Here is a 24764-nt window from a genome sequence, read left to right on the forward strand (position 1 = left end):
CTACCCAGCATGCCACAGGCTCAGGTGACAGCGCTGGTGTAACCCAATGTGTGCCACGACCATGCAGGCCACAGAGCTTTTCTCTTCTCTGGTCACTGCAGGAATCTGCCAGCACTAAATCCGAGCAAAACAAACGTTCTCTTCATGCCCAGCAGAGCCTCAGGGAACTGTGGGTAGAATCGCATCCTCCGCACAGCTCCTCCCCTCAATCCATTGTGTATATGCACATATGCACACCAGCACGATGAAACACACAGCATATGTTGAGTAATGAGATCCGCAGGGCAGTCTACCTGATGAGATGTGGGAGGAGATACGGTAAATACCTGACAGCGAGGAAGAAAGCCATGAAATAAACAGCTCCAAAGAGATTTCCCCCATCCGGTTCCAGAAAACTGGATTGATTCTGTTGTTTCACCAATTCATGAGCCGAAAACGTGAATCTTTTATTGCTTAATAATAATAGAAATGATTGTGTGATTTCTTTCAACGTCCACTTCTCCCTTCATCCATTATTTAGTTATGGTAAGACGTTGGACATGTCATGGCAATATAAGACTTTTAATTGTTTCTTTAAAACAATATTTTTCTGGAGCAGCATGAGTGTAAACAAATACTACATTGACAAAACTATTGGGACACTATATGGGACACCTGCTCTTTTATTGTTTCTTCTGAAATCAAGAGTTTAAAAAAAGAATGACAAGTATTGGATAGAGCGCCATCATTCCAGAGAACACAGCTCCACTGCTCTACAGCCAACAATGGCGTCTGCCGGGTATGCAGCGTCAAAGATGGGTATGCAGGGCTTCCCTCCAGGCATGTTGGGTTAATTGGGTAATTGGCAGTCCAAATCGGGAAGACAAATCTGATAAAATATTTTTAAAAAATGTTCTTCCAAATGTCATCTTTTGAGAGATAAGGGATACGATACTGTATGGTGTTTAGTTTGTAAAGTTGACTTTGTAGTTTAGCACTGGATCTGCAAGGCTAATGTTCTAGATGATCTTTGGTGACCTGGAATTGCAAAACTAGCTAAAGAAGTCAAACTTCAGTCACTTGAGGCCCATTTAACCTTCCTTTACATACAAAAATGATTTAACCGATGTAACCATTCTTTACATCGACAATGGAAGTTAAGCAATACAGAGGGCAGTTCAGAGTCAAATCAAGAAACATGGTTATTATGGAGGAGGCGGTTATAATGTACTTACACTTAAGACGAAAGAGGCAGCAGGGTACACAGATAAAGACCGGTATAAAAAACATTCAACCCTAAGTTCCTTCTTCGCTGCTTCCATATGGCAGTGGTGGTGTTTTACTTGAACTATTGTCTACACTGACAAATCAACTAACGTTGAGCATAAATGAGGCTTTAGATGATGATTGCATTTAGAGTAAAGCTATGAGAATCTGCTTTTCTGCCAAACCATTCCTTTCACATATTACAGCATCTGGTAGCTTCTAAATTGAGACAGAAGTGAAACGCTCCTGATGTGAAATATTTCCTGATCATTACTGTTTTTATGGTCATTATTTCATTTCTTCTGCAGGTGAGTCCCTTCCACTGGCGACCTCCAACCAGATCCTTATACGCTTCACCTCTAAAGGACAGTCCACCTCCCGAGGCTTCCACCTGGTCTACCAAGGTACTGCAAGAAACTAGGCTGCCGAGCGCTCTCCGCCTTTATCGTGCCCACCACCCATAAGCCTTTATCATACCTACCACCCACAGGCTAGAGATGCTCATCACCATCAGTTTATAGGACTGCAGTCCCTAAAGTGGAAAACGGGCTGAATTATTTAAACATGCTCACCTATCTCCAAACACACAAACACACACACACACACACACACACAGATTAACAAATGACACAGTAAATGTGGTGCACCTTAGTGGCTGCTCTGGGGCCTCCCTCACAGCATGTCCTAACTCTCTGTCTCTATAATAGATGGCCTGGCTTTTAGGAACTGAGGTGGTATTATTGTACTGTTTCATCTCGTCAGCCTGCTGTAGGCATGGGCCTGCACATTTCCCATCGTGTCCTTAATGGAAAAGTACGGCAAGGTGTATCAGTGTTTAAGAGGTGTTGTTCTGAGGTGTCGCTTCCAGCCTGCTTCACTTTCTGCCCTGCTGTGGTTTTACCTCAGCATTATTAGGTCTGACTAATACTCTGGAACAAACCACAGCACCATAGTGCCATTCTTCTAAATGTATGAGCTTTGAGCAGTTTCTGAGATTGTGATTAGCGTTATTGTTGCCATTTTGCTGTACTTTTGTTGATTTACATAATATCAATAATTTCAAAATAATCTTCTGATCTTTCTGAATCACAATGTTCAACATATAATTGATTTAATCTGTAGTATTATTTAATATTAACAGGGAGTTACTTCAACATTAGTCGAAGTGATTGCAAATCTTAACATACAAAATTTTTCACAGTGAACAAATAGACTGAGAAGTTTCCTAATTCTAATTTGACTCTCCCTCACTTGTTCCAGCTGTCCCGAGAACCAGTGCAACCCAGTGCAGCTCGGTCCCGGAGCCTAGGCATGGAAGGCGCACTGGGAACAACTTTGCAGTTGGAGCTGTGGTGCGTTTTGAGTGCAACGCAGGATACGTGCTAGAGGGCCCCAGCGCCATCGAATGCCTGACCGTGCCAAATGCCCTGGCTCAATGGAACAGCACCATCCCCAGTTGCATCGGTGAGAAAATCCCGCTAGGGCTCCCACATTTTCATTCTCACTGCACGCATACTGCCACAGGCACCAGTGCTCACCTAGAAGTCTTGCTGAATGTACAGCATGTCAAGTCCTTTGAATGTGTGCACTGACCATTTCAGATATCACATGTCCACAGTGTTAAATATGCAATGCACACTACTGCTGCCTTTCTTGGAAGGGAGCAAGTAAGACCAGGTTTGTTTAATGATCACCTTAGATTAACAATGACTTATTAGCCAATTACAATGTCAAATAATGTTCAAGCCCACTTATGATACATACACACCACATTTACCAGTGTAAATTCACTTACAAAAACACTTACAGTGACAATTTAACACAACACAAAGTGTTGATTTAACACAGGTGATTATGATATCTACTGTACTGTTTTGTCAAGGAAAACCCAGAAATCACATATAGCCTTAAAGGTGCTATGTACGATTTCTATCCACTGCACACCTTCTGTAAATGGAGAACAATCAAAGTGGGTCTAACTGAGAAACACAACACTATTCCAGCAACAGTGGTCATGCTCAAAATTGCAGAAGGGAAGTGGCAGGGATGACTGTATCTAACACAGGCTACACATTGCATTACATACATTGTCGAGAAACAGACAAAAAAGAACCAGACCTGATGAAGAAAAGCAGTAAAAAAGATTTTTAGATCAGGCGAGGGTGAAGACATTGGTAAACATTGGTGAGGTACTTGGATGATGAATACACCTCTGAATGTTGAAGGTCATGAAAAGGGATGAGAATTTTGCTCTGTTCCTGCGCAATAGATGTTTATGATTATTTTAAATATATTTTTGCTGTTTCAGGGAAAGAAGTCAATAGTTAAGTAGTTAATGCTACTTATTTGTAATGACTGCAAGATGGTTTCCAAGCTCAGTTGTTACTTTAGCAGTGTGCGTACAGACATCTGAGGAAGCACTGAAGGACAATGACTGAATATATAACAAAATATGTAATATTGGAATCCTGTCCAGGGGGAATTCCTTCCATGCACCCAGTGATTCTGTAAAGGTTCTGGACCCATTGTGACCATGACCAGGTAGAAGCAGATAAGAAGATAATGTCATAATTTCATGGACCCACTATTTACCATTATCAGAGCTTCAGGAGGCCCACATTCAGTGTTTCAACAGAAATCCACAGGGAGATCAAACCTCTAAAGTTCAATCTCAGAAGCTGGAGCATTTTCTGCTTCTCAAGATCCAAGTAATTCCAAATATATTCAATGATGTTGAGATCTGGACTCTGAGATTGTCGGTCCAATGTTCTTTTATCCGATGTAGTTTTCAGTTCTTTTATCAGGCTTTTTGATCTGAAAGATAAAAGCTTTAAGTGCTGTTTATTTAATGGGGCAGTTTGGGTTTAAGACCAAATCTTCCACGGTTATTAGTGAGTCCCATTTTCTTGAACCACCATTTTCAGTTCCAATCCCCCTATTGTGTTGGAAACTCTCACAACAAAGAAAGAAGCAAAATTCCATGGCTTTCATAACTGCCGTCCCCAGTGCATCTTAAATTTCCAAGAACTGAGGTAGTGAACTGTGTGCCTGCTGTATATGAGACTTGCATCTCCCTCAGGATCTGCTTCTTTGCCACCCCTACCTGAGAGGGTGAGAGGTATGCAGCACAATAGCTGGCAGATTGTTTCACACTGCAGCTGTGGTGGTGCTCCTGGAGGAGAACAATGGTAACTAGGCTGGAGTGTTCTCCTCCTGAGAGGGGCCTGTCTCGCTTGCCTTCTCCTGCCTGCCTAACAAGCAGTGGCACACAGATGTGGGCCAACAGCCATGGCCTCCAGTGCTGTACGTGCAGGCAGGACAGTGCAGATGCTGCTGCAGGTATGCTGTGCAGTGGCCTGCACACACACAGATGCTACAGATGCTTACCTGTGCGCTCCACTGCAGCCACCAGATGTTTGGCCAGGGGAGCTCCAGCAGAGAAGATGGTGTCAGAGTCCAGGAACATAATAAAAGATGGATGCCTGAAAAGGGCATTGTGTTGAGTCATTCTAACGATGCTGATTCAACTGCAGCAATGTTGGAATTGATTCAATTATTAAAATAATTTTATAATTTTTGTAATCAGAAAATACAATTTTGGATCTTCTGTATTCTACTGCTACTGCTGAGTCACATTCATGAGAAGTTATAAGATTACAGTGCCATAAGATTCTGTCTCTAGTAAAAGTATTTACTGCATCTATAATCAGTTGTTGATTTTACCTTGTTTTCTGCCCAGTATGGAAGGCCAATTATCCAATCCCTGTTCATGTGAACATCCCCTGTTAATAGCAATGATCTGACACATGAAAAGCCAGCCACTGCCTCTTTCCCCATCAAACTGACGCTGATACAGCATCACTAGATAGCCAGCCTGCTCGGAGGAAAGCGCAGCTCCCCATCTCCGATACAACAGCTAACAAACACCTGGGCTGACCAACATCACACTGAGAGTTTGAGCAAGCAATGTCCCGCTTGCTTTATCACAGTTACATAGTGCAGTTAGCAGCTTTCCAAGCCCAGATGAGCAACGATAGAGGCCTTACTTTGTCTATTACACATCAGTGGTGCATCAGCATGATTTGTAAGCTAGGGTAAATATGCTACACAAATTTGGAAGGCCACAGAAGAACACTTTTGGGTCTTCTAAAAGAAATGTAAAGAAATGTGCAAGTGTGAAGAACCTTTTAAATATTTAAAGAACCTTCACTTGATTTAACAGCTCATTTACATAAATTTGTTCTTCAGTGGCATCACTCAAAGAATCATTTGTAGCAACTTTATTTTTTTAAAGTATTTAAGACAATTTAGGGTAGAAAACTTAAATGCAAATGAACAATGGTGTGACATGAAATTAGCACATGAGCAGTGCAGCATAATATGCAGTCCTGATTTTCTCAGGTCCTCTTTGTACGAAAGCTGGATTCTGCCAGGAAGATGTTTTTCTTTCTTTTCTTGCAACAATATAACAATAACAATTTTTTTGTGTCTGTTTGTGCTGAAATTGTAATTTTTCACCTTTTTTTCAAGATTTGGATTTAGAATCAGATATATAACAGTTATATTAGTACAATACTTATTACTCTTTAAGAAAGAAAAAAAAAAGTAATTACTTACATATTACATATTACATATAATTACATATTACAAAACAAATATTCAATTTGACCTTTTTGGCAATTATTTTACCATAATTAAAATGAAGAGTTTGAGCATTAGCCAGATTGTGACATACTGCTGCTAAAAGCAGGAAAAATAATTGATTTTTTTCCACTTTAAAGAAACAAGCTCATCTCTGAGCATCAACAATGACGGCCTTGTCAGCGCCGCAAATAAGACAAGCTTTTCAAAGCCGTTAAATGGTGCACAGAATCATTGAGTCAGTATTTAATAACCCTAGTAAATCAGAGTAATCTCTTCTGAGTGTGTTGCTCTTTGAGAGAGAAACCCCCTATAAATGCATTTTTAATAAGGTGTATTGATCTTCTTATGGGCACTGAAGTGGCATTGCGACAGTGTGTCTCTTTTCAACACTTCTGAGTGCGATGCCGCAAAATGTTAATCTGTCCCCCAGTGTGTATTGCTGTGCTTGACTGCTGTCTTTTACAGACTTTTTATGTCTCTCCCCGTCTCTTCTGCTCTTCTACAGTACCATGTGGGGGAAACCTGACTCAGCGCACCGGCACCATCCTGTCTCCGGGTTACCCTGAACCCTACCTGAATAGCCTGAGCTGTGTGTGGAAGATCACTGTGCCAGAAGGATCGGGAATACAGGTATGTTTCTTTTCAAAGCACAACACACCCTACCTTTCCTTTCTCTCAGCTTTGTTATAAGGATGACACAGCAAATGAGGCTCTCTTTAAGGCTGTAGTTTGACATTTCTTGGTCTTTTAAGTTCTGCCTGTGAAGGACTATTAACAAGTCTGATGTACTTCCAAGTTGTTTCCTTTTAAGTGTGTCAATTTTTTTTACTTCAGTGTAGGCTATGAAAGTTTTAGAATCTCATAGACAAGATCGAAACGCCCTCCGTTCTGGGATTTCGACCAGTGTCTCTATGGCCCTTAATTCCTGGCGTCATGCCTCATAACTCTGTCCAATATTACCTCCCTGGCACCTCCAAAGCTTGGTCATAAAGAGTTCCCTGAGCTTTTTTGGCAGCTGTGTGGGATCAACTGTGCCTTCGACAAAACATTTACTCCCTTGCCTGGATTAAGCATACTACTCATCCTGCCTCATGTATCCAAGGGAGATGGTTTAGACAAGCTATGGTACGTTAACTATGTGCAGTTTAGGTTTCGTAGACATTTGCCACTACTTCAGAAATGAAGAAGGACTGACGTTTTCAGCGAGTACTGAAGTTTCAGTGTGGACCTAGAATTGCTTCCTGAGGAACACCCACACAGAGCAAGAGGCACTTACTCTCTTCACTTTGCATGCATCTGCTAGTTTTAATAAGAGAACATCACAAACATTTACATGTGTTGTTTGCTAAGTTTGGCATTTTTGTGTGGAAGTGTAAAGCCTGTATGTGTTTTTAAATGCTAAACACTCTTAAATGCTAAAAGGCAGGAGGTTACAATCTTTATTATAGTTGATATAGACTAAACACTATATTATAGTATTTATGTTATTTATTGATTGGTCCATAAAAAAGAAACAAATAAGTAAATTAAAGTTTTTACATTTTCAAACAAAAACAGGCAGGGTTTTAATATGAAAAAAGTCCCGCCAAATGTAACAGTTGTCAGTTACGGAGTTACAGTAAACACTGCAAATTTCAGTGAGCTAGCTTGTCTCTTGGCTTTGGTGTAAAGATTACAGTGCCTTACTGCTGAACTAAAACAACACAACAGAAAATTCTTACAATAAGCCAACACAAGAAAATTACCCATGAATCTTACATCTATGAAATACTATCCATCTGATGACCTAGCACACAAAAAGCTGTTGTCTCTCTGTGTAGAGCTGCTAGCGAGCAATGAGGGGTAAAAGGGTAGAAGTGCAACAGTTCATACCTCTCAGAGATCAAACAAGCCTGATGTCATGATGAAAAAAAAGAAATGTTTTGCAAATTGGTATTTCCATAAAAATATTTTAGAAATAATAATAAATGAAAATGCATAGTTCAGCTGGGGGATCTCCAAAACAGATGATAAATGTGCATGTTTGTCTACTGTGGTTTCTGGGTTCTGATCTGGGGTCTGTTCTTTGACTGTAAGCAGTACCTTGCCAATAATAATTTGTTGGCTGTTGTCCGACCTCATACCTGTTTGTTCCAGTTTTGTCCTCAAGCCAATTGTAATAAATGCTTCATGCTCATGCATCCAACCAACCAACCTGATGGTTGTATGCAGACAGCAGCTGCAGGAATCTTGAAGACAGCTGTTTACAAACATGTGGAGGGGATTTGACCATCCATTGCAACCTCTTATGAGTTGTGTCCTGATAATTGCTGTACATTCTGCAGTACATTGTAATTTGGTACATATTTCGTCGCTGTTTGTCAATACAGCCTTAAACCCTTGAGCCCCAGCCAGAGTTTTAATTTTAACACTTACCATTTAGAACATACCATTATTCAATAGGTACTAATTAGTCAGTGAGTAGTAATTATTCAGTACCTCCTAATTTAGGACTTAATATGTATTCAGTCTAATTGGCACATAACCATTTTTCAGTACCTGCTGATTATTATTTAGTAACTACCAATTATTCAAGCACCCATATTTGGTATCTAGTAATTATTATCTACTAATTATCCAGTAAATATGAATTATTCAGTGCCTAATAATTATTTACTAAATACATGTGTACCAAATAATTTGTCAGCACATGCTAATTATTTAAGTTGTTATTATTCAGTACCTACTAATTAATACTTAATGCATTGTAAGGTACCTACTAATTATACAATAAGTACAAATAAATCAGTATCAACTAATTATTACCTAGCAATTGAGTATCTACTAATTATTCAGTACCTTTTAATTATTCATTATCTTCTAATTATAAAACACTTACTAATGGCTCATTAACCTCTTATGCGCCATCTCGCTGCATGGGGGGGGGGTTGAATAGGTTTTAACTTGCACTTTAACCATTACATAATCATCTAATCTCTAAGAAGATCAGACAAGTCTGTGCATATGCATATTAGCAGCTTGTTGGGAGTCCATGTGAAATTGGACGAAGTGTTCCTTTAGAGCACCTGCTCCAGCAGTCTGAAATACTGTTCAAGGAAAAGGTCGAACTCCTGTAGAAATTCCTGATTCTGAGCGAGAGGGATGGAGATTGATGCGGAGTGAGGGGTTAAGAAGCGAGATAGATTGAAAGAGAGATTCTTTTTCTCTTAGAAACTGATGGAGAGTAGGTTAGAGTGAGTGGCAGAGATGGATGAGGGATAATATGTGGAAGGTAAAGAAGGTCATCTGTGCACTGCTTGATCTCTCTTTTCCATCACAACCGGTCACATACATCTAATGCTGAACGGAGCGTCTGATTCGAGAGCAGATTGCGAGAGATGAGGCGATTTAAATGTTACTGCTTGCTCCAAGAAGCAGACGATTGATACTCCGATGACAATGCAAATTCTGTGACATAAAAGGTTTCGCAATCTAAAAAAAGTCATGCATGTAGCATTGAATTGTGAAAGTTTTTATTGATTGGGCACATTTGTAGGTTGATCTGTCTGATGAAGGGCTTATCTGATTAATGCACTGTATGTGTTGTTTATTTTTGTCCCCTTTCTTGCGTTGTTTAGCGTAGACAAAAAAAAAGGTATCTAAAGGAGGAGGAGTGAAACAGAAAAAAAGCTTAATGCTTATTATCAGTTTTTTTTAATTATGTGTCTGCAGACTGCAGTAAAAAAAAACATAAGCACAACCCTCATATAGAACCACCTTCACCTTCCTCAGAGTTCGAATTCAGCCTGCGTGGCAGGCACAAATAAACGTGGCATTTGACTGCAGGGCTATCAGATGTGACAATCTCCCAGCGATAGCCACAGCCATACTGGTGTGACCGTCCAATTTTTCAGCCTGTTTGAGGGTGAGGCAAAAATAGATACCTGCCATAATATTTACTGGGCTGCACATTGACAAACGCTGTGGAAAAAGAGGCTTCTACAGAGCTTATTCGCTGGAGAAAGAGGGAATCTGTTTTTAGAATTTAAGAGTCAGGTCGTAGTGAGGCACTAACCGTGGAGCTGAAAGCTTTCTGCCTGTCATTTCACCACAGACTTTACACCACACTGAGGCCAGATTCCCACTCAAACTCAACACTCCTCTCTCTATGCTAACACAACCTGACTGTTTTCTTTTGTCTGTCCCAGATCCAGGTGATCAGCTTTGTGACTGAGCAGAACTGGGACTCTTTGGAGGTGTTCGACGGGGGCGACAACACGGACACCATGCTGGGCAGCTTCTCAGGTGGGCTGCCCTCACACCATGATTCATTGTTCATTCAGCCAGTAGTTTTTTCCCCCCTTTCTAAATGCATTAAATAGCCCCCTATGGAAACTCCATGGCTCCAGTGCTGATACATCTTACCAAGTTTGGCCCCAACTTCCTCCGGTAGGTCACTCTCTTACAGAGCCTAGTGAAGTATTAGTGGTTTTATATAGTGATGTAAACCCAGCATCACTACTGTTGAGCTCAGAGGGTAGATTACACTTTATTTATACTGAAATATGGATTAAAACTCATAACTAATTCTTATTCTCTCACCCCTTCCTCATCTCTCTCTCTTGCTCTCTTGCTTTCTCTCTCACACACAGCTGCTCCTCTCTTAGCTCTTAGCTTAATCCAGATGAGACAGATCATCCATTTATCTCTTTAAAAGTTGTTGAAGCATTTTCTCTATTAAAGCTTCTGTGTCCGAGCTTCGTCATGTTTGAGGCTAAAGTTCTTAGAACTAGATATTTATTAAAAAAAATTGATTCCTCAAGCCAGTTTATTAGGCACACTTTTATTTGTTCTCCTGCCCAAACTTTTAAGGACATGCTAGATGGCATTTTACTTGTGATTAATCATAATTAATCACAGAATGTTTTTTATTTTGTATATATATATACAAACATACAGTACATACTCTCACAGTGGCGTTTGTTCTATTAGTAGCGTTTGCAAAGAACGCATTTATCCCAAGCTTCAGCCTGTCAACTTGCCTGGGAAAGATTCAGCTGCATTTTTAAAAAGGTTACGCTGCCTTGTTTATAGATAAAATGCAGCTATACTGTGTCTCTGGGTTGCCTTTGTCATGAGCTAGTGTCACAGTGGAGGCTGTTGTTTTTCCTTCTCTCCTGAAACAGAACCAAGCACAAATGTTACAAGTGCCCTAGAGAGAGATGGGTGAATAATAAATCTGCAATTAATAAATTACTGCAGTCTTAAGACCTTCAGATGAAGTGTGTGTGCAGCCTGCCTCCAGGCTCTGCAGGGGCTGGGCTTGGTTTGCTCCTGGGCTTCTAGCCAAGCTGTGTAGATTGCGGATCCCCCTCGAATGTACAGTATACATATATAAACATGTATGTTTGCTGTGTATCAACAAGATGAGAATGTTCTTTCGCCTGCAATGCGTACATAATTTGGAAAAAGTGCTGTACTTGTCTGCAGGTACATCTGTCCCAGCACTCTTGAACAGCACCTCCAACCAGCTATACTTGCACTTCTTCTCTGATATAAGTGTGTCGGCAGCTGGCTTCAGGCTGGAGTACAAGAGTAAGTGCGACGAACACTGTGAGCCTCATGCTCTCACTTATTCTTCATATTTCAGAGATGCAGGCAGTGGTTATATCGACATCATGACATTAACAGAAGGACTGAAAAAGTTGACATTCTTCCACTTTACCTTTTGATTGTAGAGTTCTAGCCTAGACAATGTGTGTAGGCTGTCTTTCACCTGTAATGGGTAATTGACAGTTGTAAAGTGAGAAAAATTGTGTTATTTGAGTCATTGATATGTTGATTTGGGAAGGCATAGTTTTGCCTTCATGTATTACGCAAACTGACATTTTTATTCAACATGATCTCACATAAAAACGACCATGCAGATTGATTGTTTTAGTCTATTAATACAACCATGTTTTTCACCTGTCCACTAGTAGCGCAGGTTGAGCAAAATAAACACAAACACACACAGAGACACGTATGAAGAATGACTGATAAAATAGCGCTATGTTGAATAAGAAAATGTTTTGGAGAATAAAAAAAATGACCCTAGGTTAGAATAAAACCAGTAAGCTAAACTTGTGGTTGGATTAAGGTCCCACAGATTAATTTAATGATTGTACACAATAACCTGATTTACATTGATACAGTTGGATAATGAATAAATTAATGAGGCTAGAGAGGTGAGATGGAGGGAGCAAGGGAAAGCGTCTGGGTTCTCTAAAGAGCCTCGTTTGTTCTCACCCTGTGGGATTCCATCTCTGAGTTCTTAGTTGAAGATACTGACCTTTTATCTTGACCAGATCTTAAAAGTGCTAGTCTTACCAGCCAATCCAAAGTGCTTACATGTTAACAACCCCCAACCGAGAGACCACCCTCTCTTTGGGACATGCTGTAACTGCTACTGAGTTGAGCATTAGACAGAGCAGGAGGGGAGAACACAAAGTCTATCAGTTTATCATTTCCCTATGAGTATCTTTCAGCAAAACAAACAACAGCATGACTTTCTACTGCTCAGTATGGCTGTTGATTCATTGATTAATTGGTTGATTGATATATTGATTGCAAAATTACTCACAGGTGGGTAGAGAAACCTAAAGTCATACTCAAGTAAATGTATTGTTAAGTCAAAGTAGAAAAGTACCAGGTATGAATAGTACTAAAGTACTAATAGTAACTTATTATTTTACCAAAACAAAGCAGTACATAATTAGAAGCTAAGTTCATAACTAAAAGGCATGTGTTTACAACATACACAGCCTTATATCTCCAACACGGCACTTTTAACAGAAAAGTAAAAACCCTTCTTAACTTTCAGTGGACGTCAATGTAAAAAATATTCTATTTCCAGTCATTTTGGAGCATTTTTACTGGTCCATTCATCATTAATTTATTACATTGTTAATGACAACTGGCAAATAATGTCAAAAATTTTAATGCTGCAAATGTTTTTTTTTTCTTTTTTTCTGCACAGTGCTGATTTATTTGACAGTGTTTTCAGTTAAAAATTCCCAGGAAAAATGGACAAATCACTAATTAGATGCACCTACTTCTGGTACAACTTATGTTTAATCCACTGATTTGGCCTTTTTCCATTCATCTTGCAGCGGTGTCCCTCACAAGTTGTCCCGAGCCAGTTATACCTATGAACGGGTTCAAAGTGGGCGAGCGTTTACAGATGAATAATGTCGTGTCCTTCCAGTGTGATCCTGGATATACTCTACAGGTGAGCCCGCTTCATGTTGGGCTAACATAACTGCTTAATGCATGAAAAAAAGTCTCTGAAGCTTTTCTGTGTCACTGTGATGCTTTGAGGGCTTGGCTTTGAGTCTCACTTCTAAGAGGTTATGGCCAAAAAGGAGATCAAAGTGTAGTTCAGAGTGCACCATGAAAGAGGCGTGAACTACAAAGCTCTGGAAGCTGAAGAGAGGAGGCAGAACTGTGAAAATATTGAATGAATGAATGAACAAATCAATCAGTGAATGAAAGAATTTTATTTCCTTATTTATCCTTTTTTTTTTTGCAGGGAGTGTCACACATCACCTGCATGCCAGGAACAGTGAGGCGCTGGAACTACCCTCCACCACTCTGCATTGGTATGAAGCTTTCTTTTTCACATAAAGCTTTCTATACTTTCTTAAGGAGCAATTATATGATTGTGAATGTTGGGGTTATTAGAATAAGGTAGTGTAATCATTGGGCTAACTTGGCTTGATAAAAAACTACTCCCTCTATTTGTCTTTATAAACAGGCAGAGCAGCAATTTAATTTACCAATTTAAACTCTAATGGCATTGGCATTATTGATGCACCATGCACTCCCAAGGCTACGAAGCCCTACTCATGCAAACAGTGTTTACAATTTCTACCTACAGAGTTTCAGCATTCAAGTCTTGCCTCTCCTAAAATTAAAGTGCATTTGGGGTTGTTTTGCCACAGTCTGTTTGCTTGAAACGGTACTCATCCATTAGTTCATCAGTTCCACAGTGACTGGCATGTCATTGAGAGGCCCTCAAGGCCAATCATCTCTCCGTCTGCTCTCAGATGGGCCCTCTCTCACCACAATAACAACATCAAGGCCCTGTGTAACAGTAAATACTAATCGAGCCATGGCCGTCGCAGATTCAGTCCCACTGTCCTGCATGAATGAGTGTGTTCCCGTGTTTAGAGAGAGGGTCAGGTGAAGAGACTAGCATGTGTGCCACAATCCCTGGTCATGGCTCTTGACAAACATGAATAATGGCTGTGACCTACTCTATCCTAATTAGTTCCGTCTCACGCTACGATTGGCGGAACTACCGGAGAGATTCATGACTTGTACAGGCATCAGCAGTTTCCTGATTGCCCCTGATTGTCCAGACACACAGTACATTTTGAACCGTTCTGCTCTCCGTTGGGGATCTGGGGCTTTGTAGGGCTGTATTCACAGAGCCCTGCCAAGGCTTTAATCAAAGTGACGTTGGAATCAATCAGTGGGTCAGGCTAGGAGCTCTCTAGACTAGGAGAGAAGAGCGTGAGAAGGTGTGCATCTCTCCCAAAAGGAAAAGGAGAAGGGTCTTTGAAACCACAAGCTAGAAAGCTATTTGCGACTTTTGATGCCGCTGAAAGGTCAACTGGTGCTCTTCATAAATGAAATCCATGTTCTCTTTATGATGTCTACAGAGAGAGAGAAAGGGAGAGAGAGAAGAATGCGTTGCATTGCTTCCTCTTCACAATTGCTTGTAGTGGTGAGCCGGGCTAACACATGAAGCTGGTTCATTTTCAACATTAAATGATCCATACCGGTGAGCCTAAACATCAGGGTTGTCTCAGAACAATCACTGTAGAAAACATGAACACCATGGCTCCATTCCCTTTAGTTCACATGTGCAACCAGAGTCTGTGCAGTAGAGACCAGAGGCAAAGCCTAATCATTTGGTAGACCCACCCTGACGTTGCCGTGTCCATGTTTTCTATGGTCATTGTCTCAGAACAGTGGCACATGTCAAGGTAATCAAACAATCGGTTATTGTAGTGTTGATGTGTTGAATGTGGGACAAATGGAGCAGACAAGAAGACCTGAGTGAGTTTGGCAAGTGCCACATGAAACGTATTGGGCTTGCTAGGTGCTCCTGGCTACCAGTTCTGAATACGCAACTACAAACCAGCAACTGGTGTTGGCCGACCAAGGCTCATCAGTGCACGAGGGCAGTGAAGGTTATCTTGTTTAAAATATGCATCCTCTGTACAATATGTGCTACTTTAGCTTGATTAAATGTTTCATAATTATAATAAATTGTAATTTGAATGATCTATTTACAGATTATTTCTAGATTTTCTGTAGTCTTGTTATTGTTTGTGATTATATACATGAATACACATTCATACATTTATATAATTGAAAAATTATATTCAATTTCAGACATTTTTAAACAATAGGGGACATTCACTTGGTTCTGTGCCGTGCAAGGACCTTGTACCCCTTGTTCGCTTTGTGAGCATTGCCTCTAACACATTTTTCTCTATTGTTCTTCCTTCATGCAGCACAGTGTGGGGGGATCAGAGAAGAGATGGAAGGAACCATCCTCAGCCCTGGTTTCCCGGGAAACTATCCTAGCAACGGCGACTGCACCTGGAGGATCTACCTCCCAGTCGGCTACGGTGAGGAAACAGATACAGAACAATGTGTGAAGGCAATCATGTCAGAAATGGAATTCAGAATCATGTAGGATTGAGTGAACTGACAGTCATAAAAATGCTAATAATCACGATTGTTATACCTTTTCTTTTCATTTAAACAGGAGCCCACATTCAGTTTCTCAATTTCTCAACTGAGGCCAACCACGACTTCCTGGAGATCAGGAATGGCCCTTTTGACACCAGCACTGTGATTGGCAGATTCAGCGGACAGGACGTGCCAGCATCTCTTCTGACCACGTCCCATGAAACCACAGTGTATTTCCATAGTGACCACTCTCAGAACAAGCCGGGCTTCAGATTTGATTACCAAGGTAAAAAACTGTGTGGCTCAGCAGGTTTAATTAGCAATTAACTTTAGATTTTAGATAACAAAAAAGCACATGAAGCTGTATGTAACATTTAGCAGTATTTCATCAAAGCAAAAGGCATAATAAATATTGCAGATCATCACCCTCTGAGCACATGTTTACATTAAGTATTTAATTGAATGCCTTTGTAATTATGCTCCCGGTCAATCAGTCACTAACCACAGTAATGGGTCTCTGTACAGGAGCAGTTTTAACAATAGGCGAAAATAGACAGCTGCCTAGGGCCCACATGAGTCAGGGGCCCCATGAAAATACAAATTAGAAACACTGTATGTGTTGGTGCTTGCTGTTCTAACACAAAATGCTCCTGTTCTGGTCAGTAAGTGTTTATTTGCTTAGTAACATTCATACAAAAGGCATGGTTTTATGTTTGCCACTGGCCTTATAAAAGCCTTCCCAATGCTTTCCCCATGGGAGTCTGGTATTATTTATAGTTAGCATCCAACACCTGGTTGTTGGTTTGGTAAATATGTGCTAAATGATGCTGAATCAGGTAAACTGGCGATGGAATTAAACAAACACACACTGTGCTGGCTGAGGGCATTCAGAGTTCTTTGGTCTTCAGACTAGCTCACAAGATCTCAACTAGTTTCTTCAAAATGAAAAATTCCTGCATCTGTTCTAATGCGATCTGGAGTTTCTAATACAAAAGTGTCATATATACATTTTAGAAATAGCTGTTAATGTGCCATTGTAATAATTATAGTAGTTATAATATTAATGAACATATCTAAGATGGCTACCAGAATGCAAGTGGTCTCTGTAACCAAACCTGACTCAGGCCAAAAACAGAATTATGCCCAAGAATAGTGCACACCTGAAAATACTCCACTGAGTTCTGCTGAGTATTTGAATAACATCACTCACATGTTAATGTATTTCAGCACTAAGCCTGCATTGTTATAGTGTTAAGCAGGAGTTAAAAGTCGAGTCAAAAGTCGATGTCTCAACATACGTATGAGAAGGCTTTAACTGAGTAAAGTTACCAATGTATAGCCAGGGAGCCCCAATGCTGTATTTTGCCTAGGGTCCCAAAATCATGGCATCCAAGCATCCAGAAACCTGTATCTGGAGTTGATCAGGAGGCCTAAAATTGCTTCTGCCATTTCTATAGTCACTGAATTACTGTCATTTATGTGTGAGTCCTCTGCAATATAAGTGAGTCTCTGAAATGAAACTTTATCTACGGAAAGGCAGTCATAATAGGTGCTGGAATTTATATTGTAATTCAATAAACGTTTGTGGAATTGAAATGCACGATCAGTATTTACATAATTATGTGAACATTAGCATATAAATCAGCCCTTATATTCAGCGCTGCACTCTTACGCAACGCCTGCATGCTTTATTTCCCACAAAAGATGCTGTGATCCATAGAAATCAATTCTTCTAGTCGGTTTTATGTCCCCGGGCTCTCTGCATCTCTGGGTCTTTGCTTACTTTCTTTCAAAGAGATTTCGGTGGGCCCAGTGATTGTTTCAATCAGATGCAGGAGTTAAATAAGCCACTAGCAGACTTGCATTTAAGATATGGGATGGATGGACAAGCAGATAGAAAACAGGACAGGAGGACATTTGATGAGCATGCTGAACGTCTACGATAATATTTCCACTTGCTAAGAATGAGTTGTGACAACTTGACACCATTGAGAGATAACTGCAGCCTCGCAGTCTTGAAAGTCGTACTGTGAGAAAGCATCTATATTTGTCTCTCTGTGCCTCGAAAGGTTCTGTATTTGAATATGAAGAGTAGCGGCAGTCCTAAATGATCCTGTTGTTTTAGGTGGTTTTATTATACTTGCCTGTGCCCCAGAGCTCATGTTTAAAGCTGCTCTCTGCCACTGCTCCAAGCTGTTCAGACGTCTTAGTCAAAGGCACCCGGTGTAAAAACTTTGAACTGGATTGAACTTGTTCTAAAAGGTATAAAACTTCCTGTTCTCTCAGTCCTTTTGGGCTTATCAGAAGCAGGCATCTGCTCTCTCTGGTTCCAGGCCTCATATTGATCGGGATTGCAATCACAAAAAAACATTATTACAGGCAGCAGTCCAATCTTAGCCTCTGACAAGCTGTGTTTTTGATGGGCCTCTGAGATTGGTTTTGTGTCTGCCTGTCTTTGTACCTCAGCCTATGAGCTCCAAGAATGTCCAGACCCCGAGCCCTTTCGCCATGGTGTGGTCGTGGGCGCTGGGTACAACGTTGGACAGTCCATCTCCTTCGAGTGTTATCCAGGATACCAGCTCATGGGGCAATCCATTCTTACCTGCCAGCACGGCACAACTCGCAACTGGGATCACCCTTTTCCTCGATGTGAAGGTAGAAACCATTCATTTTGTTATAAATACACTAAACCCACATTTTGTTTCAACCCACATGAATGAAGCTTCTTGCACATAAACCTGTCCGTATCCCACATAAAACTCATTGGCATCTGGTTTGTGATCGCATGATAACATGCCACTGAGTCAGCTGTGTCTTGAAAAAAAGTTGCCAGTGTGTTGTCATTACCCCCATGCTACCTTCTATTGGGTGTAGATTTATATTCTGTGTTTTGGTTGGCTGCCTGGTCTCAGTGTTGTAGGCTACATAAGCAAGTTACCACTTTCTATGCTGCTATGGCTCTGTGCTGGCTGAGTAATAAGGTGTTCACTATTGCATTACCACAGGATTATACAGTCAGCTTTTGGTGAGACTGTTGACATTAGACAATCAAGTTTGATTTAGCTATTAAGGGATTAAACTTGTAAAATTGGGTAAAGTTATTTATGTAAATTTAGATTTTGAATTAACTCAAAAGTTCCAAGTAAAGTATTGAGACTTATTTGAGCATAAATATGAATTATTACAGTGTTTAGTATCTTGGGTACATTTAACTTGAACTTTGTTATATTAACCCATTAAATTGTATTTATAACAAGTAGTGTTTAAACTTAAATCATTTTACAGCCATATAAAATATCAGCAAACTGCATTTTAAAGACACTGTACTTTCCAACAATGCGTCACACCCAGGCCTGACCTATATAATATCTGTGGAGCAGTCTGAATTGCCCAGCCTTTAGATTACAGTGTGTATAGCTCGATCTTCACCTGCCATTTCTTTTGCATTTTTTTTTTTTTTTTTTTTTGTGGAGCAAAGAAAGCAAATTGGAGATTTTCCATACTACTATGGTTGTGTTACAAAAATGTCTGTCATCATAGCAGTAGGCCATCATAAAGTAGTCAAACATGAATAACAATTTATAGCCCAATTTATTTATTTATCATAATCAGTAATTATTCAATAATCTGTCAGACTTTAGCAAAAAAAAATCTTCAAGGTTGGAGCTATAAAACAACAAATGCTGTTACACTCTGCAATGAAGGGGTTGGAATGTGGCCCTGTACAACTACATATCAATACATATCAGCGGATTGTAAAGGGATAAAGTGTGAAAATGTACACACTTCTACTATCTACTATTTAGAGGAACTAAGCTGCAAATATAGGCCAATACAAAAACATGACAGCAATACAAAGAGTGATGACAGCTGTAGAGCAATTTAGCTGAGCCTCTGAAGGTGAAGCGATAATGAGTATAGTTACTGCAGACAGTCTGTAGCAGAATTATTGAATCAGGCGATGTAATGAAAAACAACTAAATGTTGTCTCTGAGGGTTTAAGTCCAAACGTAAGTGTGTACTCCAATTTTTCCGTCCAGATTGCTTTTCAAACATGGTGTACCTCATTCCACTTGTGAAGAGGTCAGCCAGCCCGAGGAGAGGTCATTCTCCTCTACCTCTTTGAAATGCACGACAACAGCCCGTTTCATTATAAGTTCTTAAGAGAAATGGTCATGAAAAGGTGGATTGGGGCTGGGTTCTGGAACATACACACATTACCTCAGTGGACTTCTGAGGGTGAGAAAGGCGAATGTAAAATGCGGGCCCTTTAGGACGTCTAGTTGTGCCTTTTATTTGTTAGATTTGGTCTCAAATAGAGCCTAGTTAATGCATGCCACATTGCTGAGTATGTTCTGTATCAGTTGCTGGAGGGCTCGACTGTTACCAAGCAAAGTTTAAGACATCCTGAATCTCTGCACTTATTTCCTGCATATTTTTTTTTATTATTTATTTTTTTTAGCTGTGTCTGGGCAAAACAATGTGCCTCAGTACAACTATGCAGATACTGTATATTCACCTAAACCACCTGATTGAGCTTGTGTGCTCTGCTCTCACGCTCGGGGCCTGACACAATCAATACTTTCTGAAAGGCATGACGGTGGGTAGAAGAAGGGAAATGGGCCCTCATTCATATGCCTCATCCTTGGCCTAAATTCTTCTGCTCTTTTTCTGTTGCTTCAATACAGCGAGTGAAATAAACAGTGAGTCATGTGGCGTGAGCGTGGGGGCCTGTGAATGGGCGCAAGGGAGAAAGGATGTTTGGGGACGCACTCAGTGTGTCGGACAGTGTTTTCTCCTCCATTCAGGTAGCTGGGCTTTGGAGCATGGTCGTGTTAGTTAGCATAACTGGAGAGAATCGTACAAACAATACACGCATACCCTCGGCCATGGAAGAGAGCGCTGTGTTTTGCATAAAATTCTGTGTCACGCACTGATCGTTTTAACCAGCCTACTGCCAGAACACGCCCGCTTAACATAAAGGTGTGAGTGTATCCTGGGACAAGGCAGAAGCAGCTCTGAGAGCCCTTGCAATGAGTGTATAGTGATGGGCAGTGTTAGGAAACGTTAGGAAACATATTTAAGAGAGAAGCCAAACTAACTGCAGATCACTTAAGAAGATTACATAGCTGTTGTCTTCTTGCTGTCACAATGAATTTTGGGATGGTTTTGTAGGATATGGATTTATCGCAAACTACCTGGATGTTTGTGGAGTTTGGACCTACTTATCATTTAAAGGTGCAATAGAATGTATTTATTGAGTATTTTAAGTTGTTCTCTGATGCATAAATAATAAATATATGATTTTGACGTTTTTTCCAGTAAGATCTGCTTCTATTGGCTGGTTTACAGCATCAGCAAAACACCCAGAAGCTGCATATTATGATACCGTTTTAACACCTGAAGGAAAAAAACAACAACACTAATTGTTCCTGAGTCAAATAGTGTTGCTGTCCTCTCAGCAGGATGTGCTGTTAGCAAGCTAACGAGATTGGTAGCTTTTATTAGAAAGAGATTGTTAGCTTCTTGCCCCCACGCATTTTCCTGGGTTTGGTTTTCTTAAGTTTTGCTGTAGAAAAATAAGCCAATGCTTTCTCTTCTGGTGTGTGTTTAGCTGTGTCAGCTGAGGTAGTGCAGTTTGTTTCCAGATGTGTGGATGTTGGTAAGATGAGTTGGTTGGTGTGGCGCAACAGACACCACTACCTGCCAGTGAACTACCACACCATGTGGGAGACTGGGGTTCGATTCCCAGTCTGGGTGACTGTGCTGCGCTACACCAATAAGAGTCCTTGGGCAAGACTCCTAACACTACATTGGCCCTCCTCTGTAATATGAGTTACCTTGTAAGTCGCTCTGGATAAGAGCGTCAGCTAAATGCTATAAATGTAAATGAGTAGAAAAGCTAGTGTCGGCTAGGATTAATCTTTAGCTTAGCATGGATCCCCCTGGCTTTTACTTCGTTTGGTAGTGGGTTTGAGCTCTCCCTCTGTTGACACTGGAAACGACACGGAAGCCATGGTCATGAGTCTGGAGGTGCTACCGCTACTGCTCTCAACAACACCATATTCCCTCAGAGTTGCTGTTGTGTTTTACTGCTTCGCCAGCTTTGAATTTGGACTTTCACTAGTGGGCTGGATGTATATAAATCTTGAGGGTGTAAATGTAGTAAATCAATACTGTTATGTAACAGTTTTGAGGTTTTTGAATTGGTCCATTTTCCAGCTCTTTTTTTGATTATGCTGGATTTTGTTTTAAAGGAGGACACAACAGTTTCTAAGGTTTAGGGTACATCACGTCCATGTACCAAACCCTAATTTTTCAACCTTACCAATAAAAAATATACATTAGTCATTCTAGAAACCCTTTAAACAAATGTTGTTGAATTTTGAACTGTTTATTAAATTTGACTACATATATTTGCTGTGAATTCCTAGAACCCAAGATAACTACCCAAGCTGGTAGTTATCAAGGACAATATTGTATTACATCAACACTGTGAGTGTTAAACTTAACACTATGTGTGTTAAATTTCCTGTGTCTCCAGCTTTTAAATTGGCATATTTTTGTCAAGACAAGTCATGAAGATGGTGTGTATGCAGCTGTACCCAGTCCCTAGACAGCTACAGGATGGCTTTAAAGACAAGTGGGTTGATATCCTATTTCCAAAGTGTAAAGTGTACACCCAGGCCATGATCTCAGTCCAGCAAAGGTAGATTTTTGACAGGTGGTGAAAGATTAGCCATGGGCAGTGCACCAGTGGGGACATCCTGTTCACATTCATGCTAACATGGCAATCATCTATCTAATTCTCCTCTGACAAGACTTCTAACATTAATCATTGGTTTTCAGTGGTTATATCTGAGGACTTCTGATGTCTAATAATGGCTCACTTCTGTTTCTTTGCTCATTTTTTATTTCTGTACAATCATTAAGTATTTCTTCAGGCTTTTCTTTGTGTTGCTTGTTTTGCTATCCGGTTGACCAGAAGAAGAATTGGGTTCCCCTACTGAGTCTTGGTTTCTTTCAAGGGTTTTTCCTCTCATTCTAAAGTTTGTCACCTCTGGCTTGCTCACTATAGGGGACTGGACCCAGATCTCTTATATAAATAAATCCGGACTTGCCTTGACGTGTTTATGTGCCAGTATGATACTCTGTTATTTTGCTTGTCCAGAATTGCTAGAATTGATTCAGCAAGACATTGACAGAGATGAGACTGCATTATCTCAGTTCAGTAGCTGTTGTACATTTACCAAAGTCAAACACTTTTTCTCAAAAAATACACAAAAAACAAATTGCAAAAGATACGCAAAATTCGGCTCAGCTGATAATCTGTGGAAGTGCCCAGTTACATTAGAGATGTGGTTGTTTTCCTACTCTAATAAGAGACGTGTCCAAATACAGGATCAGTAGATTCTAGGAATGTGTTCTAACATTGGAGACAAATGGTCAAAAATGAACACTCAGTTTTGCTCAAAAGAGGAAACATGTTTAGATTAGATTTACATTGAAGTTTCAAAGTTTACATTAATAAGCAAGTGTTTATAAAAGTAAAGTCCGGCCACATTAAAATTTTAATGTACTTTATTTTTCTTTTATAAGGAAAGTCAATTTAGTTTAATTTAGTTTAGTTCTAACTCACACATTTTACTTCTGTAACTCAGTTTGGTCAATGTACAATTTAAGCTGAGCCTCACAAACATTAGTAAATCAGCTGCATCTGAAATATTTTGTAAGATGTTTAGTCTGTGGCTCCTCCCCCTCAATCTGTGTACTGATTATTCCTATCTGCAAGTTCGAGCTCTCTCTGTCGCATAGGAGGGGACGTTCCTATTCCCAGACTCCTGACCATGGAGGATTGTGTTGTTGACAGGATTCAAACTTATAATGTCCTGTTGACAAACAAGCAGTTAGGCTGTTGCTCCACTCTAGAGCTGTGGCACAACGGTCTAACTGCCTGCTTATTAAGTGAGCTGCAGCTAATTTGCTTGTTTTTGAGTCTCAACTCAATATGAGATGCAGAACTGAAAAGTATGAGGAGAACTTTTGACTAAATTAAGTTGAGCTATTTAAAGACATGTGTTTTATCATCATTTTAAGTTGACTCGGCATGTTTTTTTTTTACATTGCTGGAAAATTGAGAATAGAAAGGGATGAGCTGGATTTTGCTGAGGACCTTTTAAAGTGTGGGCATTTATCAGTTTATCAGTAATGGATCCCTTGTCGCCAAGAAGGAGAAGTTTCATGCACAGCACATCCAAACGGAGATAAAAGCATGCTTTCACCAGCCAGCGAAAAGGTGACTGTACTTTTGTTCAGAGTAATTGCTGTCAATTGGCACAGTTAGACCATAACTGCAGCTCCAGTATTTTGCTTTGGTCTTTGAGTATTGAACAGAACCATCTCGAAAAAAGGTAAGAGAGCACTTAAGAAGTGAAAGACATTTTTGATGGCCATGGAGCATCAACAAACCTCATGTCTCCCAATCTTTCTTTTTTCTCTGCTGAACAGGCTCTTCTCATTGCCCTACATACCCTCCATAACAGATCGAGGACCTTTCTGTGTGTGTGCTGTCATGTACATAGATTTCCTCTCCTGTGCATTACAGGCGTGATCAATGTTCACCACCGCTTTCACACCTGTCTACAGCTCCCCCCTTGCCCCCCTAACCCTCTCTCTCTCTTTCTCTCTCTTTCCACTTCTATCTCGTTCTTCCTTCAGTGACTCAGCGGCCAAAGTCGACAAGTCAGCTTACTGTAGCCCTGCATCTCTGCACTCATTCCTCCGCCCCCACCTCTCCATCCCCCGCCCCTCATCCCTGCCCCGATCAATAGCATCACTGCACATTTCTGCTCGGTAGCGTGGTGTACTTTTAATCAATGTCCTGATCAATACTTCATTTAGCAGGTGAGGTGAGGGGAGAGGGCACCCAGCATTAGGGATTAACAAAGAAATGCGAAGGAAGTGAAAGTTCACGGCAAAAACTCACGAAGGAGAGGGTGCTTTCGCGCAGGGATGCCAGAGAAACTGCTGATGAGAGAATGTGGTAAAAACAAGGGTTAAAAGTTGCCATTTTGGAGATACACTGACTGTCCAAATGTTTGTGGACATCCCTTATAATGATTGGATTCACCTACGTTCAGTTGCACCCA

At 40.4% G+C, this 24764-nt stretch overlaps 1 protein-coding gene across 1 annotated transcript in view; it reads left to right on the forward strand.

The window, feature by feature from the left end:
- The window catches only part of csmd2 (CUB and Sushi multiple domains 2), a 391624-nt gene that overhangs the window by 289214 nt on the left and 77646 nt on the right, over positions 1-24764 (forward strand). The window contains exons 33-42 of the mRNA XM_072676048.1: positions 1554-1649; positions 2506-2709; positions 6395-6519; positions 10077-10173; positions 11359-11463; positions 13020-13138; positions 13439-13508; positions 15435-15551; positions 15692-15901; positions 18082-18270. Of these exons, the coding sequence (XP_072532149.1) occupies positions 1554-1649; positions 2506-2709; positions 6395-6519; positions 10077-10173; positions 11359-11463; positions 13020-13138; positions 13439-13508; positions 15435-15551; positions 15692-15901; positions 18082-18270 (1332 nt within the window). The remainder of the gene's footprint in view (positions 1-1553; positions 1650-2505; positions 2710-6394; positions 6520-10076; positions 10174-11358; positions 11464-13019; positions 13139-13438; positions 13509-15434; positions 15552-15691; positions 15902-18081; positions 18271-24764) is intronic.

This window comes from Salminus brasiliensis, chromosome 3, assembly GCF_030463535.1.
Source record: "Salminus brasiliensis chromosome 3, fSalBra1.hap2, whole genome shotgun sequence".
NCBI lineage: Eukaryota > Metazoa > Chordata > Actinopteri > Characiformes > Bryconidae > Salminus > Salminus brasiliensis.